At 36.4% G+C, this 19,101-nt stretch overlaps 1 protein-coding gene across 1 annotated transcript in view; it reads left to right on the forward strand.

Moving 5' to 3' along the window:
• Positions 1-19,101, forward strand: part of LCMT1 (leucine carboxyl methyltransferase 1) — a 92,571-nt gene continuing 73,470 nt past the window's right edge. Inside the window, exons 1-4 of the mRNA XM_074196809.1 lie at positions 1-293; positions 4,137-4,228; positions 4,880-5,001; positions 11,400-11,476. Of these exons, the coding sequence (XP_074052910.1) occupies positions 190-293; positions 4,137-4,228; positions 4,880-5,001; positions 11,400-11,476 (395 nt within the window). The 5' untranslated portion in view covers positions 1-189. The remainder of the gene's footprint in view (positions 294-4,136; positions 4,229-4,879; positions 5,002-11,399; positions 11,477-19,101) is intronic.

Below are 19,101 nucleotides of genomic sequence, written 5' to 3' on the forward strand. Positions count from 1 at the left end.
TGAGGGGGGCAGTTGCTGGTGGGGGAAGACGCCGGAGAAGGACTCGGGCCGCCCTGTCCCCGCCGCTCTCGGTTTCCCACCTGCTCGTCCCGGCCCGGGAGTCTATGTCCCCACCCGGGAGCGCGCCTCGGTGAGCGCGCCCAGAAGCCCACGCTGGAGTCTCCGTCGGAGACCGAACCGGAGCCTCCCATGGCCTCCCGCAGCCTGCGGGAGCCCCCAGTCTCCAACGCAGACACCAACACGGGGGACGAGGGCGTGCGCGGCACCTGCGATGACGCCTCCCTGTGCAAGAGGTGCCGCGGGGCCCGGGGAGCCTGGGGGCGGGGCGGGGCGCGGCGGGGGAGGGGCGCGCCCCTCGCAGGTGGCTCGGGGGGCCGCCCCGCTCCCCGCTCTTCTCGGTCGGGCGCGGGAAGCGGGGGGTCCCACAGTTACCGAGGGGCGACCTGGCTGCCGTTCAGTCAAAGACGTGCAACTCTTAGGAAGCCTTAGCAGGAGACCGATCCCCTGTGGTCTGAAGAGGGGGCACACCCCCAGCCCCGGGTCTGCCCCCCAAAACTGACTCCAAGCCCAGAATCGCCCTTTTGCAACTTAGACCCGGCGCTCTCGGCTTTTTTGCTCCGAAATCAGATAGAACCGGTCAGATTCCCGCCTTTCAGCCCCTCAGCTTTTTCTTCTCCACATTTTCATCTTTTTGCCCTTCAGTTTGGTGTCCTCCTTTAGAGCACCCTAACTTATCAGTTCTTCTAAAATGTGCCCGGAACTGAGTACCTTATTGTCTCAAGATAGCACACTGTTGACTTAAATCGAACTTAGGGCCCATGAATAATTGATCTGGGTCTTTTTTTTTCAAATGATCTACTATCTAGTCACTCCTTTCCCATTTTTTAAAGTTAATATTTTGATTCGCAACTTCACAATTAGCATAAAATTTCATCTTGGTAAGCCCAGTTTTTTCACCTGTCAATGTTTATTTGAATCCTGATTGTCATCTGGCCTGTGTTAGCTTATCTTTCTAGCTTGATCCTAGCAAATTATTTAACCTCTTAGCCTCAGTTTCCTCATCTGTGAAATTGGAATAATCATAGAAATAGTACCTATCACAGGGGTTAGGAAGGGAAAAAAGATATTATATACGAGTACTTTGCAAACCTTAAAATGTTACATAAATTATAGTTTATGAGGCATAGAGTCTGGTTCTGTGATTTTATTTGTATAGGGAGATTCTGGGTGAGGAAATTCCCTTTACTGGTTAGGCATCTTTTCTGCAACTTAATTATTTGAGAGTGGTCTAGAATACTGAAGTTAAAGGATTGGCCAGGGTCACACATTTAGTTTATGTCAAAAGTCTTGGCTTCAGGGCCAGTTCTCTGACGGTTACTTCATGCTTCCTCTCAGCTGCCTCTTCTTGGCTAAATTTATTATTACTTTCATTATTATTGGCTAATTGGATAACAATTGTGAACGCACCACTGCACATTATTTTCCAACTTGCACACTATCTTCCAACTTGATATGTAACCGTGAGGAACCATTGACTATTCTTTCATTTCTGCCATTCAGTCACTGGGTAAGTAACTTATTTTATTTTCAACTTTTGGTATGCACTAACTCTCTGTTAGCCATTTTTGTTTTGTTTTTTACTAGCTAAAGATCATTTTCTTTGGCAGAGAAAATACAGTACAAATTAACAGTCCTGCCTCTATCTTCTGTCACTGTTCTTCTCCAAGCACCAGTCCTATCCCTTTTTTGATTATCCTCTTTCCCCAACATAACTCAAAAAACATAGCTTTTGCTGTTTTTGACTATATTCAATTCATTTTGAACTTTAGAAATCTTTATATTTTTAAAAAAGATGTCTTTTTGTCGTTATGAATTTGACTAAATACATCCATGTACAAAGAGTAATGCATATGAAACCATGTATCTTTTATGCAGCTTTTAAAAAAAAGTATATAATTTAAATGTTAGTTTTAAAACTTTTATTAATCTCTCCTAACTTATATCTGCTTTTTTCTGCCTTGACACAGCATTCTACATAGAGAATTGCTATGCTTTGTATTCTTTGTAATCTTCTTTTACTTCAATCTTCTGTGTGTGTGTGTGTGTGTGTGTGTGTGTGTATCGCCTTTTAAAGTCTTGGTTGGTTGAATTCTCTCAGAATTGATACTTTTAGAAAAATTCTGGAATTCCTTCTCCATCCAAATGTCTCCCCCCCCCCCCCAAAGGGGTGTGAGATGGACAGCCTTCACAGAATCCTGGTTGATAGTGTCAAATACTGCAAATTGATCAGAGATTGCAGACTCTAAAGACTATTGGATTTGGAAGTTGGAGATTTTTGGTTAAGTTTTGATAGAACAGCTTCATTGTAGTGGTATACTTAAACTGCAACAGGAAAGAAAGGAATGAGTATATAGGGAGTAGAAATAAATTCAAGGAGCTTGATAAGTTACTTCATGAGGCAAAGTCAAAAGACGTTTTTTATTGTGATAATAGCATTTTTATAGTGATAGTAATGTGATTTGCAAAATGCTGTACATAGTATTTCATTTGAGCCTTACAACAATTCTATGGGGTAAGTGCTAGTTTTATCTCCATTTTATTGATGGGAAAACTGAGGGACTTATCAAAAGTGACCTATCCAAGTTAGCAGATCCCTAAGATTTATATTGAGCTCAAGTATTTCTGACTCAAGTCCAACATTATTCACTGCAGCCTCATTTAGTTATTTTGCTTAAAGATTGAGAGAAATGTTAAAAGGTGGAAGGGAAGTCTTGGTGTTGAGGGAAAAATTGAAGATGCTCAAGCGAAAGGGCTTATTTTGGGCATGAAACTCTTAGACGAAGTGGCAAGGAAAAGGACCTAGAGTACTAATATAATAGATTGGTTTTTATTTTCCATTTGAAGAAGCATTTATTGGGGTATAAGGGGTAACCACTCTGTGACTATAGTTTGGGGTTCACCTATTTATAAATAGGTTATGATTAGGACATTTTTGTGAATTTAACAATTTTTATTGTTTAATTGTTCAGTTATGTCCGACTCCTCATTAATGCCATTTCAGATTTTCTTGGCAAAAGATGTTGGAATGGTTTACCCTTTCCCCTCTCCAGTTCCAAGTGAGGAATTGTGGCAAATAGAGTTATGTGACTTGCCCAGGATCACACAGATAGTTGTATCTGAGACCAGATTTGAACATAGTTCTTGATTCTGGATCAGATATACTGTCTACTATGCTACATAGCTGTTCCAAATTTAACCACAGGTCAGACTTTATTTTTATCTTTAAAGTAGTCTTTCTTCTGGAAGATGTTCTTAACCTTTTTTGTAACTCTAATAGTCTAAGGAAATGTTTTTAAATGTAAGAGATAGAATTGTAAAAGAAATCAAGTATATTGATTATGCTTTTTATCAAAATATAAAAAAATGTTCAGAGACCCACTAAGTTAAGAACTTCTGTAAATCTAGTCTGACATAAATCCTGTAATGTCTTGAAAGAGTTAATTTATTGTCCACAAATATTCACAATCCTGTAAGGTGGTATTTATATATGAGAAAATCTGATTCTAGAATATTCATATTAAAATCAAGAAAGGGAAACCTTTTGAAACAAATGTCTTACTAGAAACTTAACATCAAAAACAACTAGTTTAGTGACTAGTTATATTGCTTAGTGACTACTTATATTTAAACTAATTTGAGAAGAGAAGCTTGCTCTTTGCTTGGGAGTTAGGAAAACGTTGTGTTTATAGTTATAAGGTAAATGCATGAGGAATTTCATGCAGGATAGTCTGAATTTAGTATATATAGTATGAGAGTATATTGATAGTGAGAATATTAGAGTAAGAATTGGGACATTTAGGAGAGAAGGGTAAGTCTGGGTTAAGAAGACTTAGAGAGAGATGGATGAAAGAATTGAGGAGGAGAAAGACTTAAGAGCTAGTTTGAATTTGTGGTCTTCCAGGTCAGTTTGATTCTTTCTATGCCTTCAGCAGTGCTCTCTTAGGACTCCTGGGAAAGTGGACTTTTTCTGATGTCATATAATTTTCCCTTGAGTGGCATTTGCTATATCCTAGACATCTTAAATCCTAACACTAAAGTTTTAATTATTTTTACTAAATCTTTGCCATCTCTTTCAGGTTTGCTGTAAGTGTTGGCTACTGGCAAGACCCTTATATTCAATATTTTGTGAGACTGTCAAAAGAAAGGAAGGCTCCTGAAATTAACAGAGGCAAGTTTACTGTTGTTATCAGTCATTTGTTAAACTTTTTTGTCTTTGATATTGTTATAAGCACTGATTAGAAAGCTTAAATAATGTCTATGAAAATCATCTATTGTCAAGTGAAAGAAGGGGACAGATAGAAAACGTTTTTCGAAATAAAACACTCAGTGTCTCATCAAACTTTTAGACAGAAAGATGATACTCATGGGAGCTCACATTGGGAGTGTTCTCTTGTTTGCAGAATATTTGTGTGAATTTGACCAGTTGTTCTTTGCCAGAAGGTAAACATTGCTTTCCATTTATGATGGAAATGCTTAGATTATATGGTCTGAGGTAAAATAATTTGGTACAATTTTACTTTGTCTTAAGAGAAAGCATTAATAACCTAAAATATTTTATAGTAATATCTTTAGGTTTTCAAAAGTATTTTTAATTTCTAATATAACAAATGTTTATTTTGCTTAGAATGTCTTTGGATGAAGATTAGGATTTTTAACCTATTGTTTTTCCCAAAAAAAAACCCTTTAAATATAATTCTTTCCCTGAAGAAAAATTCATTAAGACAAAAAGTTCATGTTTTTTCCCCCCAGCTGTTCTGTGGATCTACTATATTTTGTTTGGGTCGTTTAATGTAATTTTATTTCTTTGTGACTGTCATAGGTTACTTTGCTCGGGTTCATGGTGTCAGTCAACTGCTAAAGGCATTCCTAAGGAAGACAGAATGCAATTGTCAAGTTATAAATCTTGGTGCTGGTATGGATACTACATTCTGGAAATTAAAGGTGACTTAAATGTAAATGCTTGTCATGGACCCTTTTAAAGTAATGTGGTTCAGAGATCCACAAGGCTAAGTTTATTAATGTACTGACTTTATGCCTAGGATTGATTAACATTCTGTGACTTTGAAAATACTTTCATAGACATTATCTTATTTGATCTTCACACTGTTTTTGTTTTAAGTGCTTCTGTTCTGATGCCTGAAGCATAAGTAGTTACCCCATAAATGTTCATTGATCATTGAAATCCCCTTTTATAGGGGAGAAAACAATACTCAGAAGTTAATTGACCTTGTGGATGGGCTTATTCTTTGTACCTTTCATAGTATGGTGCATGTGGGAAATGCTTATAGTCCATGAATATTATTTTTTTGCCTAAGCTCCCATGACTCCTGGTGTACTTTCATTATGTCAAGATCCCTGAAGAGAATCCTTTGCTTTATATTTATTTTTATAATGGTTTGATAAATTTCACTTAAGTTTTCTTAAAGCAAATCAAATTACAATTTCCAGTACCTAAAATTCACCATCACATTATAGAGATAAAGATGAATTTTAATTCTTGTTAAAATTTATACTCCTTCACTAATTAAAAATAAAATTATTGCTGTTATATTTTCCTATCACTTTCCTTTCCAAAATATACTTCCTCTTCTCTTTTTAGAGAACCACCCCCTGTAAAAAAGAATTTCAAAATAAAAAGGGAAAAAAAGGCTTCAACAAAATTAACTAGCACATCAACTGAATCTTAGTTTTCCCCATCACTTTCCCCACAAAGATTTGTCATTAGTTTTAAAAAGTTTTATTGATCTTTATTTTCACATTAGAAATATTTCTTACTATAGATTCTCCCAACTACCTCATTTTTATAAAAATAGTCAAGTAAAACCAACCAATACAGCAACCACATCTATCTGCATTTTCGATATTTGACATCTATAGTGCTGTCCCCACATTTTACCCTTCTCCAACCACCTGCATTCTCTACTGAGAGATGGGGGGAGAAAAGGATTTATCATTTGTCTTCTGAACTCAGTATTGATCTTTGCTTTTAATCTACTTTCATCTCTCTTTTTGTGTGGCTGTTCATATTACATTATCGTATGTCTTATTCTTTCTTTTTCTTTATTATACATCAGCTTTCTTATACATCAGTCTGTAACTGAATTCCACTTATTAATTTTATCTTCATTTTTGTATCCTTTCTGTTACTAATCAGAGCACTAAATTAGGAATTAGAACATCTGCCTTTGCAAGTGACTAATAGTCAATTATTTCCATTTATTGGCCTGAAGTTCCTGAAATATAAAATGAGGAAAATAATACTGGCTTAATTCAAGTTTGTTTTGTGGAGTAAATGAAAATATATTTTTATATGTATTAAAATGCCTGAAAAAATAAAGTTTTATAAAAATTTAAGGGCTCTTCCCTTTATCTAAAGCGAAAATATTCTCTGATTGTCTAAGTTTTAAACTTCCTAAGAATTTTCTGTATTCAGGAAAATTCCCTTAAGTATTTAATCTTTCCCCTTTCCCTCTTTTCAGATGTCCTAATTTTTTGATTACTCGAAGATATGCTCTTTCTTTAAATCATCTCTCTTTTGTAGACAAATTTTTAGGTTTTTTTTTTTTAAATGTTGCTTACAGCTAGGTGGTGCAAAGGGGTTAAAGTGGCTTGCCCAAGACCACACAGCTAGGTAATTATTAAGTGTCTGAGGCCGGATTTGAACTCAGGCAGTGCTGACTCCAGGGCCGGTGCTTTATCCACCGTGCCACCTATCTGCCCCTTACTCCATCTTTTTTTTACTATATTATACCATTATATTCTGCTCCTTCCTGTACCCTGTCTATATATGCACCTTCTAACAGCTCTTATAAATAAGAAAGTTCATATGAGTTACGAATATCTTCTTCCCATGCAGAAATACAAACAGATCAGGGCAGCTAGGTGGCGCGGTGGATAGAACACCGGCCCTGGAGTCAGGAGTACCTGAGTTCAAATCCGGCCTCAGACACTTAATAATTACCTAGCTGTGTGGCCTTGGACAAGCCACTTAACCCCATTGCCTTGGAAAAATATCTATTTCAAGTCTGTGAGCTGTGTGACCATAGGCAACATTTTCCCCTTCAGTTTCCTAAGTAACTTTCTAAAATAACATATAGACAGTTTCTGACCTGCAAAAGTGAAACAGCTTTTTAAGGGTTGGTACTGCATTTAAATAATTAGCATGAAAAGACTACCAAATTAGGAGTTAAGAAGCCTTAGTTTAGTCTCCTCTCTGCTACTAGCTAGATATATTACATTTTTTCAATTATATTACATTAGCTAAGTTACAGATTCCTGTTTTTAGTTCAGTTGAGTGGTTAGTAATACTGAGTCTGAAATAAAAAGCCAGTAGCTATGTTGAATGTGGGTTCTGATGGAGGAGTTTTGGAATTGACATAGATAGATAGCTAAAAAACTTTTAGACTGAAATCAATTTGGGGGTTCATTTGTGACCAGGAGAATACTCAGCTATAATTGAAGCTCTGTCTTGAGGAAGAGTAATATATATGTTATATATATATATATGTGTGTATATACTTAATAATGTAATGGCTAGTTACTACCCTAGTCACCCCAAAGCAAGAATGCAAGGTTTAAATCTGGCAATGCTGGAATGTTTCATGGGGACAGCATAGTGCAGCTCACTGATAAACAAAGAAGAATTGAGACTTAGAGGGGAAGTGTCTTGAACAAAGTTATGCAGTTGAGACATGGAAGAGCCCAGGTTCAACCCTGCCCTTCCAACTCCTAAGCTCATACTCCTTCCCCAGTATCACCGAGTATCATCAGAGTCAAAAACTGCATTCCACAGATTGTCCAAGTTCATGAAGTCTGGGGAGAGGATGACCAAGAGCCTGGGTCTCTTGATCCTTATCCTTGTTCTCTTTTTACTACTTCTCACTTTAACTATTATTTTTCAACAGAGGCTTCTCAACTATGAAACATTAAGAAGATTCTTTGTGAAGAGAATATTAAACATTTGAACTCTGTGGTTCCTAAGAACCATACAGGTTAAAAAGTTTCTGTTTTTCCTGTGTTCCTGTACAATTACAAATAATGCCATTTCAACCTGTTTTCTCTAGTGGATTTCCTCCTCATCCTCATTCTCGTCTTTACCTATTGACTATACCCTATTACTTTTAAATATGTCAGTGTCTTTTCCATCTTCAAAAAAAGCTGTCACTTGATCCAGCCATCCTCACTATGTATTGTCCCATCTCCCACTTTTCCTTGCTAAACTCCTAAAGACCTTCTTCAGTTGGTGCCTCTGCTTTTTATTATTATCTTCATTAAATCTTCAGTCCAGCTTCTGATCTTATTTTGGGGAGGGGGGTTAGGTTTTTGCAAGGCAAACGGGGTTAAGTGGCTTGCCCAAGGCCACACAGCTAGGTAATTATTAAGTGTCTGAGACCGGATTTGAACCCAGGTACTCCTGACTCCAGGGCCGGTGCTTTATCCACTACGCCACTTACCCGCCCCATGATCTTATTTTTCAACTGGGACAGCTGTTTTGAAAGTTACCAGTGATTTCCTGATTGCTGAATCTAATTGCCTTTCCTCAGTTCTCATCCATCCATCCATCCATCCTGATCTCTGCAGCTTTTGATACTGCCTTTCATTCTCTTATGCATACTCTCTTTTCTCTATATTTCTGTGACACTGCTCTTTTTTGATTCTTTTACCTTTCTTAAAACTTCTTTTCACTCTCTTTGCAGAATCATCATCTTTGTTGTGCCCTAAGGCTTGTGTTAGGCCCTCTTCTCTTTTCCCTCTATACCACCCATAGGTTCATCTGTCTTTCTTTTGGTGATTCTCAATTCTAGGTATTCATTCCAAATCTTTTTTCTATCAGATATCTCAAAATAAATGTCCTATAGCATCTTAAGCCCCAAAATAACCAAAATAAACCCTCTCCTTTCCTAACTTCCCTATTACTATTGGTTTTTTTTTTAAACAAGACAGTGGTGACTTGCCCAAGGTCACACAGCTAGGTTAAGTATTAAGTATCTGAGGCTGGATTTGAACTCAGGTACTCCTGACTCCAGGACTGGTACTCTATCCATTGTGCCATCTAGCTGCCCCCTAACTTCCCTGCTACTATCGAGGGTACTACCAAGTCACTCAAGCTTTGTGTCCTTGATTCTTTACTCCTTTTCCCCCCATCAAGTCTACTGCTTGGGTTTGTCTATTTCCTCTTTCTAATATCTTTAATAAATACCTCCCTTCATACTTGGACTCATACAGTGGCCTATTGGTTGTGGTCTGTGCCTCAGATCTCTCTCACATTTACTCAGTTATAAAGTTGAACTACTCAAAAACACAGGTTTGACCATGTTTCTACATTTATTGAGTCAATTCCAGTGGTTCCTTCCTTGTTACTTCCAGAATCAGATATAAAATCGTCTGTCTTTCAAACCTTAGTAACTCTTCCTACCTTGTCAGTCTTTCACTTTTTTCTCTTGCCTCCTCCTTCGGAATACTTTGTAATCCAGTGACCTTGACTTCCTCACTCAAGTCTCCATTTCATGACTGCATTTTGATTGCCTCTTCCCAGTGTGCAAGTCTCTCCCTTCTCTGATCTCTCTCTGATGTCTCTGGATTCATTCAGGATACAACTAAGGTTTCTCCTGGTCCCCTTCAGTGCTAGAGTCTTTCCTCTTAAAATCATCTCCAGTTTATTGTCTTTCTATCTCATTTGAAGATCATTGTTTCCATATTATCCCCACCATTATACTATGAACTCCAAGATAACAGCGGGTGGCTTTTGACTTTCTTTGAATCCCTGGTGCACTGCATGGTGCCTGGCACATACTAATGACTTAACAAATGCTTATTATCTTGTCTTGTATTAATAGTTATTATTTTTGTGACATTTCATAGTTCATAGATGGTTATCATCATCCATATTTTATGTATGAAGAAAGTAAGACTCAGATGAGTAAATCAGCTTTCCTATGGTTAGAGATAAGAAATAATAGAACTGGGAACTAATTTCAAATTCATAACTTTTGTCCCTATGTATCATCTAACTCTAATATATTTCCTGCCTGTCAGGTGTATCTTTAAAATGAACCACTAAAGGAAATTTTGAAGTCTTTCTAGGCAGACATTTTTAGTTTGTTTTAAATAGGTTATTCATTCTCTTACCTGAAGATAACTAGAGCAGTTGGTTCTTTCTATTTGTAGGAGTTTATGGAATCTGTAAAATTTTATGTTCCCAAATATGAAATTATTAAAATAGCAACTGAACAAGATGATAGAGTAAAAGTCCCTTCCACCCCAAACCCCAAAGTTTGAGTGGATCCCTTCAAACTGAAATAGTTTTGATTCTGGTATTTCCTCTTGAAATTAGAATGTATTTTCCTTAATTTAGTTCATTTCTTATTAATTTGCTGTAATATATTAAGATTCAGTTTAGGTTTTTTTTTAAAGATTTTATTTATTTTGAACTTTACAGTTCCCCCCCATCTTGCTTCCCTCCCCCCACCCCCCACAGAAGGTAGTCTGTTAATCTTTACATTGTTTCCATTGATTTAAGTTGAATGTAATGAGAGAGAAATCATATCCTTATAAACATAAAGTATGATATTTAGCAGAATCACATAATAAGATAACATTTTTTTTTTAAATTAAAGGTAATAGTCTTTGGTCTTTATTCAAATTCCACAATTCTTTCTCAGGATACACATGGCATTCTCCATTGCAGATACCCCAAAATTGTGCCTGATTGTTGCCCTGTTGGTAAGAGCAAGTCCATTAATATTGATCGTTACTCCCATGTTGCTGTTAGGGTGCACAATGTTCTTCTGGTTCTGCTTATCTCGCTCAGTAGCAGTTCATACAAATTCTCTGAATTCCCATCCTTTCTGGTTTCTAATAAAACAATAGTGTTCCATCACACACACACACACACACACACCCACCCACCACAGTTTGTTAAGCCATTCCTCAATTGATGGACATCTCAATTTCCAATTCTTTACCACCACAGTTTAGTTTTTAGGTTTTTTGCAAGGCAAATGGGGTTAAGTGGCTTGCCCATGGCCACACAAGCTAGGTCATTATTAAGTATCTGAGACTGGATTTGAACCCAGGTACTCCTGACTATAGGGCCGGTGCTTTATCCACTGTGCCACCTAGCCACCTCTGACAGTTTAGTTTTAAAAATTAGTTTTACTTTATCATTTAATACACATTTTCCTTGTGATTGAGGAAAACGAAGAAGGGAGCGGAGAGAAATCAGTTTGTCCTTTAAAAACTTGAGAGAGATCATTGATGACAGAAATGGTACTGACTACTTATTTCACAGTTGTTTAAATTGTTTCATTTGTTTTTATAAAATTTGCTCTTCTTTTCAGGATGATAATCTTCTACCAAAAAAATATTTTGAAGTTGACTTTCCAGTGATAGTCACAAGAAAACTATATAATATCAAGTAAGTTTGATTACATGAAACAACAGTAGCTCTCATTTATATCTTAAAAGAATGAAAGCTATGTAGAATGTAGAACAATGAACTAAAACAATTTTCCTAACCAAGTTCTACAATGATGTCCAGTAGTTTCTCAAAGTAGCTTTTAATAGTTATCAAATTGGGAAGGGTGGGAGGGTAAAGGGGGAGGACACATAAATAATTTGAACAATTATATACTAAATTGTATGGTACTGGAAAGAGATATGGGGACTGTAGGTCTGGGGGACAGTATCAAAGAGTGAAGGAAATTAATCTTGCTTGAGTTTCTTTAAATTTTCAAATTTTTATACATTTCCACCATGCCGTTCCACTGCAACAGTAATAATAATAATAATAATAATAATAATAATAACAACAACAGTAACATAATTAACATTTATACAGTGTTTTAAATTTTGCAAAGTGCCATATAGGGTCTATGATTCTCCTAACAGCCCGAAGTGGTAGATGTTATCAGTATCTGACATTTTACAGATGAAAAAAATTGAAACAGAAGTTAGATATTTGCCTAGATCACTGAATCTGGGTCACATAGTTAGTATCTGAAGCTGAATTTGAATTTCTGTCTTCCTGAATCTAGGTCCAGCAATTCTATCAACTGGGTCATCTACCTGCCTCATTATACTTCCTATTTTACTATAAAAACTTAATGGAGACAAGTAGAACATTGGCTGTTTCTTGGTTTTATCAGGGAGAAATTAGAACAAATTTAAAAAATCTTATTAAGATACATCGGATGAAAGCCCTTTCAAAATGAAGTTTCATCATAAATGTCAAATAGTGGGAGTGTATTCCTTGAGTTATAAGGAAGACAATACAATTAAGGGAGCAAATGAAGATTGGGGGCATTTAGTTATGAGATCTTTAAGCAAGAGGAGATTTTAGGGGTTGGAGTTGTCATTCTGATTCAGCATTGTTTACTGGAATAAGATAAATTTGTGCAAAGTTGTTAGCTAATTTTAAATGAAGATTGGGGAAACTAAGCATAAAAGATTGGAAAACTTTGTATTTCTTTTTATTTTTAAATTTTTATTGAAATTTTTATAACATCTTGTTCATTTCCAATTTATTTCTCTTCACTCTCCTGCTCAGAGAATTGTCCTTTGTACCAAATAATTTTTTTTAAGAGCGGGAAAAACATTTCAACAAAACTAACAGGTGCATCATACAAGTTTCATAGAATGTAGTCTGTCATCTTGGCAAAAAAGAGATAGAGGTTCATCTTTCTTTGGTACAAAACTTGGTCATTACAATTATAGTAATGAAAAAGTTTTATTTTCAAGCAAATTTCTACAGTATCTAAAAACAAATGAAAAACTGAAAATTAGGGAATGTAAGATTTAAGAAAAATTATTGCCATTTATACATTGACTACATTTTCCAATGTATCTTTCTTCCCTGTACCTCTCAGAGAGCCATCCCTTCTAATAATGACAAAAAAAACAAAAGGCAGTTCAGTAAAACTAATCAGCATGTTCAATAAATATCATTATATGCAGTGTTCTATACCTGTAGTCCTACACCTCTTCAAGGAAGGTGCCTTCTCATATTTTTTCTTTGGAAAACTTGGTCATTATAATTCACAACATTTAGTTTTGATTGTTTTTGTTATTTGGACTCAGATATAAGCGTTACAGTAACCTCTCATCTACCCATTATTATTATTTTTTGGCTTTTTTTTGCAAGGCGAATGGGGTTAAGTGGCTTGCCCAAGGCCACACAGCTAGGTAATTATTAAGTGTCTGAGACTGGATTTGAACCCAGGTATTCCAGACTTCAGGGCCAGTGCTTTATCCACTGCGCCACCTAGCCGCCCTCTTCTATCCATTATTGTAGGAAAATAAGATATTCTTAAAAAACACATTTCCTTACTTAAATTAATTCACTTCGGTATTTATTAAGTACTTACCATATCCCTGCAGAGGATCCAAGGACAAAATAATTTCTTCCTTCAAGGAGCTTATAACTATACTGGTGCAGGTACAACACATAGGATACTGTCTGATTATGAATCCTTACCATTTGTTCCAGATCAAAACACTTTCCTGGTGTATCTAGAAATGAAACATAATGAGTTTTAAAGAACTATAGAAGTTCTCTCTCATACACATTTATATACACATATAACACAATTATATTTGTATGTAATTTAATATTACATATAATTATATAATCATATATAAAAATGTGCATAATAATAGAATAAGGAAAGTGTCATAAGATACTAGTTCATCCGGAAAAGATTTGAAGGTTTAATGGATTTTAAGTGAAATATAAATCATTGGTGTGATATGGTAATCATAAAAACTAATATCAAAATGAATTAAGGCTAATAATAATATTCAGTATAAGGAAGCAATCCATTGTACATTGCTCAAGTCATGTATCATCTAGAATTTTCTTTTCTTATTGCTGTATTTTAGGCAGGACATTGATAAGATGTAGAGTGATCTGAATGTTGAAAAATCTTGAGATTTTACCATAAGAGAATCTAGTGGTAAAATTGAGAATGTTTAGCCTGTAAAGGAGATAATTTTCTTCAAGTGTTCTTCAGGGGAGGAAGGAATAGACTTACTTTGGACCTGAACTTACAGAAGGATGTGGCAGAGGCAGAATTATTCTCACTATCAGGAAAGACTAACTGAGACTCAGAGCTCTCCAGGAAATATATTTGGGGGGGTGGGGGAGATGTAAGATAATGAATTCTAGAGATATTGCAGAGGTAGAATCAATAATATTTGGCAGCTGATTGGATATAGAGGGTCAAGATGAGGATGTTAGAGAAAAAAGAATCAAAGATGTCTTAATTTTTACAAGATGTTATGTCTGGAAAAATAGAGGAAACCCCAATAAAAAATAGGAAAAATATGGAAATGGAATGGATATATATATAATTGAATCCCTAAGACTTGATGAGATCACCAATGGATAGCATATAGAGAAGAGAGTCCATGGCTAACCCTTGATGAGTAGGACATCTTTATGCCTAGGAAATGGGAGATGGATGATTATTCAGCAAAGGAAACTGAGAAGAATTAGTACTACAGGGAGGAAGGCCAGAAAGCAGAATAACAAGAACTGAAAGGTAATGAAATTTCTAAGGGAGTAGGAATAGGGAATTGATTTAACACTTATGAGATAACCTGGAATTTCATTTATAATGTTGAAAACTAGATTTCAAGGACAATGATAATCAGTGAGGACTTATTAGGGTAGAATATAAACTTATTGAGGATAGAGGTGCTTTCATTTTTGTTGCGTTTCTATAGAGCCTGCCACAATTTGGATCTTAATAAATATTTGTTGGTTGATTACTGAAGTATAACCAGCAAATAAAAATAACTTCTCAGTAAATTTGATTGTAAAAAGAAGAAAAAAATATGACAGTAACCTTATGGTAAATGTTTAAGAACAAGGTCAGCTAAGAGAAGTGAGTAAGAGAGAATACTCAAAAGAGCAGGTAGGCTCTCATTAATAATGAAAGGGAATTTCAAGCTAGAAAGGACTTTTAAAGATTATCTGATTCAACCCCTTCATTTTACATATGAAGAATATGATGCTCACAAAGATTAAGTGATTTTTCCATGGTCAAATTTTTTGTAAGTGTCAGAGGCAGGATTTGAACCTAGGTCTTGACTTAAGGCTCAATATTTTATTCACTATACCATACTGTCTTTCAAGAGCCGGAGATCGGAAAGAATTGGATCGAGAGCACAAAGAGTAGAACTGGCCTTAGCAAAGATGAGCAGGGTGGAAAACTGAATAGAGTATTTTACTTGGAGTCAGGAGACACTGAATTTAGATCCCAAATCTGGATGTCAGTGAGGGAGTCAGTTCACTTCAGATAGTGTTTATTAAGTCACCATGTTAGATGCTGGGGCAGTTAAGACATAAAATAGCCCCTGTCATTAATAAAGAACTTATTTTACTGTAGAATCTATTCTGAAAATGATTAATGGTTGAAGGAAAACTGAGTTGAAAGAGCATGAACAAGAGAGCAAATCAGGGAGGGTTTCCCAGAGGAGAGAGTGTCTCTGAACTGAACCGTTAGGGAAGGCAAGAATTTCCAAGAGATAGGGAGAAAAAAGTGGATCCTAGGGACAGGGGATGATTTATATAAAAGTCTGACCAGAAGATGGCTCTTCGCATTGTACAGCAGAGAAATTGAATCTTAGTTTCCTCATCTGTACAATAATACTAGTGGTAAGTACTTCTCTCAAAAGTTGTAATGATCTAGTGAGATATCTACAAAGGACTTTGCAGAATATAAAGCATTGTTTAGCTCTTTTATTTTTCAAGGACTGAAACAAAAGAGGTAAGAATAGGGAAGATGAAATGCAGTGACCGTATGGCCTCTGTTTTCTCCTTAAAGTAGAGGTAGAGGGGTGGCTAGGTCACACAGTGGATAGAGCACCGGCCCTGGAGTCAGGAGTATCTGAGTTCAAATCCGGCTTCAGACACTTTAATAATTGCCTAGCTGTGTGGCCTTGGGTAAGCCACTTAACCTCATTTACCTTGCAAAAAACGTAAAATAAATGAATGAATGAATGAATGAATGAGAGGTAGAATCCTCTGCTGAAGAGGGGGAGAGGAAGTTATAGAAAATTTGAGGAGGGAGGAGAATTTGGAACTATTACTCTGGGTAAGAACTATTTAGAAATATCTAAATTTCTTTTGTTGTTATTCAGTTGGTCAATCTCTGACTCTACATGACCCCTGTGGTCAAAATCCTTGGAGTTTTTATGATAAAAATACTGGAGTGGTTGCTGTTTTCTTCTCCAGTGCGTCCCAAATTTATAGATGAGGAACTGAGGAATATAGGGTTAAATGACTTGCCCAGGGTTATACAGCTACCAAGTGTCTGAGGTCATATTTGAACTCAGATTTTTTTTTTTTAGGCTTTTTGCAAGACAATGGGGTTAAGTGGCTTGCCCAAGGCCACACAGCTAGGCAATTATTAAGTGTCTGAGGCCATATTTGAACTCAGGTACTCCTGACTCCAGGGCTGGTGCTCTATCCACTGCACCACCTAGCTGCCCCATAAACTCAGATCTTTTTGACTGCAGACCTGGGACTCTATCCACTGCATCATTTAGCTACCCCACAAATCACTTTTTTTTTAGGTTTTTGCAAGGCAAACTGGGTTAAGTGGCTTGCCCAAGGCCACACAGCTAGGTAATTATTAAGTGTCTGAAGCCGGATTTGAACTCAGGTACTCCTGACTCCAAGGCCAGTGCTTTATAAACTACACCTAGCCGCCCACACAAATCACTTTTAATTAGAGCTTAATTGCCAATTTTTTTTTTTAACTATTTGGGATAGGAACCTTTTTAAAATGTGCTAGGCAGTCCCTGTTTTACCTTTCCTTTCCCTCCATTGTTGAATTATGACATTTTCTGGTATTTTGTTTGCCCTTGATGCAAATCTTTAATATTCTATCAAGATCTATAAATCATTGTCATCTTTTTTTTTAGATTTTTTGGCAAGGCAATGGGGTTAAGTGGCTTGCCCAAGGCCACACAGCTAGGTAATTATTAAGTGTCTGAAGCCGGATTGGAACTCAAGTACTCCTGACTCCAGGGCCAGTGCTTTATCCACTGTGCCACCTAGCTTCCCCTAAAATACTTCTTTTTTTTTTAAAGGATTTTATTTATTTTGAATTTTACAGTTTTTCCCCTGATCTTACTTCCTTCCCCCTACCCCTCCACAGAAGGCAATTTGTCAGTCTTTACATTGTTTCCATGGTATACATTGATCCAAATTGAATGGAAGAAACATAAAATATAAGAGATAGCAAGAACAGACAATAGTATATCAGGTTTTTTTCCCCCTAAATTAAAGGTAATAGTCCTTGGTCTTTTTTGAAACTCCACAGTCCTTTCTCTGTATACAGATGGTATTCTCAATTACAGACAGCCCAAAATTGTCCCTGATTGTTGCACTGATGGAATGAGCAAGTCATCAAAGTTGATTATTGCCCCTATGTTATTTTTAGTGTATATAATATTTTTCTGGTTCTGCTCATCTCGCTCAGCATCAGTTCATGCAAATCCCTCTAGGCTTCCCTGAATTCCCATCCCTCCTGGTTTCTAATAGAACAATAGTGTTCCGTGACATACATATACCACAGTTTGCTAAGCCATTCCCCAATTGAAAGACATTTACTTGATTTCTAATTCTTTGCCACCACAAACAGGGCTGCTATGAATATTTTTGTACAAGTGATTTTTTTTTTTTAGGTTTTTGCAAGGCAAATGGGGTTAAGTGGCTTGCCCAAGGCCACATCGCTAGGTAATTATTAAGTGTCTGAGACCAGATTTGAACCCAGGTACTCCTGACTCCAAGGCTGATGCTTTATCCACTACGCCACCTAGCTGCCCCACAAGTGATGTTTTTACCCTTTTTCATCATTTGTTCAGGGTATAGACCCAGTAGTGGTATTGCTGGATCAAAGGGTATACACATTTTTTTTGCCCTTTGGGCATAGTTCCAAATTTCTCTCCAGAAAGGTTGGATGAGTTTTGGTCCTTCATTCCTGAAGAGGACCATGACATCAAGGATGTGATGTCATGACATGCAAGTGAATTGGATTTAAGTGAGGGGTGCTATGCAAAGTCACCAAGCCTCACTTTCTCTTCCAGAGCTATCTGGGTCCAGTGGTCAGAGATGGATCAGGACTTACATGACCTTGACCCCAGATACAGTGAGAGACCTTGACTTTTTAAAGCTAAGGTCTTTCCCAGGGTTCACTTTGACTGAGACAATGCCCATTTAGTGATTAAGGCTAGGTAAGAAAGAAATGAGGTGTAAAGTACTTCTCTTATAGAATATGAAATTAGTTTAATCTTCAATAGCTTAGTTGAATAAACTAGAAGAATGAATAGTTCCTAAAATAATACATTTCTGAGAGGACAAAAAAGTATATAGATGAATATTAAAAAATAATTATGCAAGATAACTGCATTTGTATTTTGTGAAAGATCAACTGTCCAGAGGTCTAGGGAAAGGAATAAAAGCAGGGACCATGCATGGTCACATTCATAGAATTGAATTTAGTTGGAGAGAGAGAAAAAGGCCAGCAGGGATTGAATGTACTTCCATTGATTGAACAGAAAATGGTCAGAACTTGATGATTGTTTAGATGTACCTTTTATTCAAGACATGTGTTACTGTGGTTTTTGGTTTTGTGTTTTATTTTATTATTGTGGAGAGGGGGTTAGTCTTCTCCATATTCAGAGAGAAAGCAAAATGTTTAAAGAAATCCAGGAGAATTGACAGATTTTTTTAAAGAAGATAGAAGTGTTTTTGAAAAACAAAAATGCAGTTAGAAAACATTTGTTAAAGTAATTATGGACATTTTAAAGCATAAACCCTTTATGTTAATTAAGGTGTGATTTGTTACTCCAGTGTTATTTTAGTTAATCTAAGCAGTCACCCTTTTCTGTGCTTGCTGAGAGCTAAGACAAATGAGAGAACCCTTTGGAGTGATCCTTTTTTAATACAGTGAAGTTTTCCTTGCTTCCAATAGAGGGCCACTCTTTATGACAGTCTTGGACTTTTCTATGTAAATAAGATATTTATTTTTT

The sequence above is a fragment of the Macrotis lagotis genome, chromosome 8 (genome assembly GCF_037893015.1).
Source record: "Macrotis lagotis isolate mMagLag1 chromosome 8, bilby.v1.9.chrom.fasta, whole genome shotgun sequence".
In the NCBI taxonomy this organism is placed as follows: Eukaryota; Metazoa; Chordata; class Mammalia; order Peramelemorphia; family Peramelidae; genus Macrotis; species Macrotis lagotis.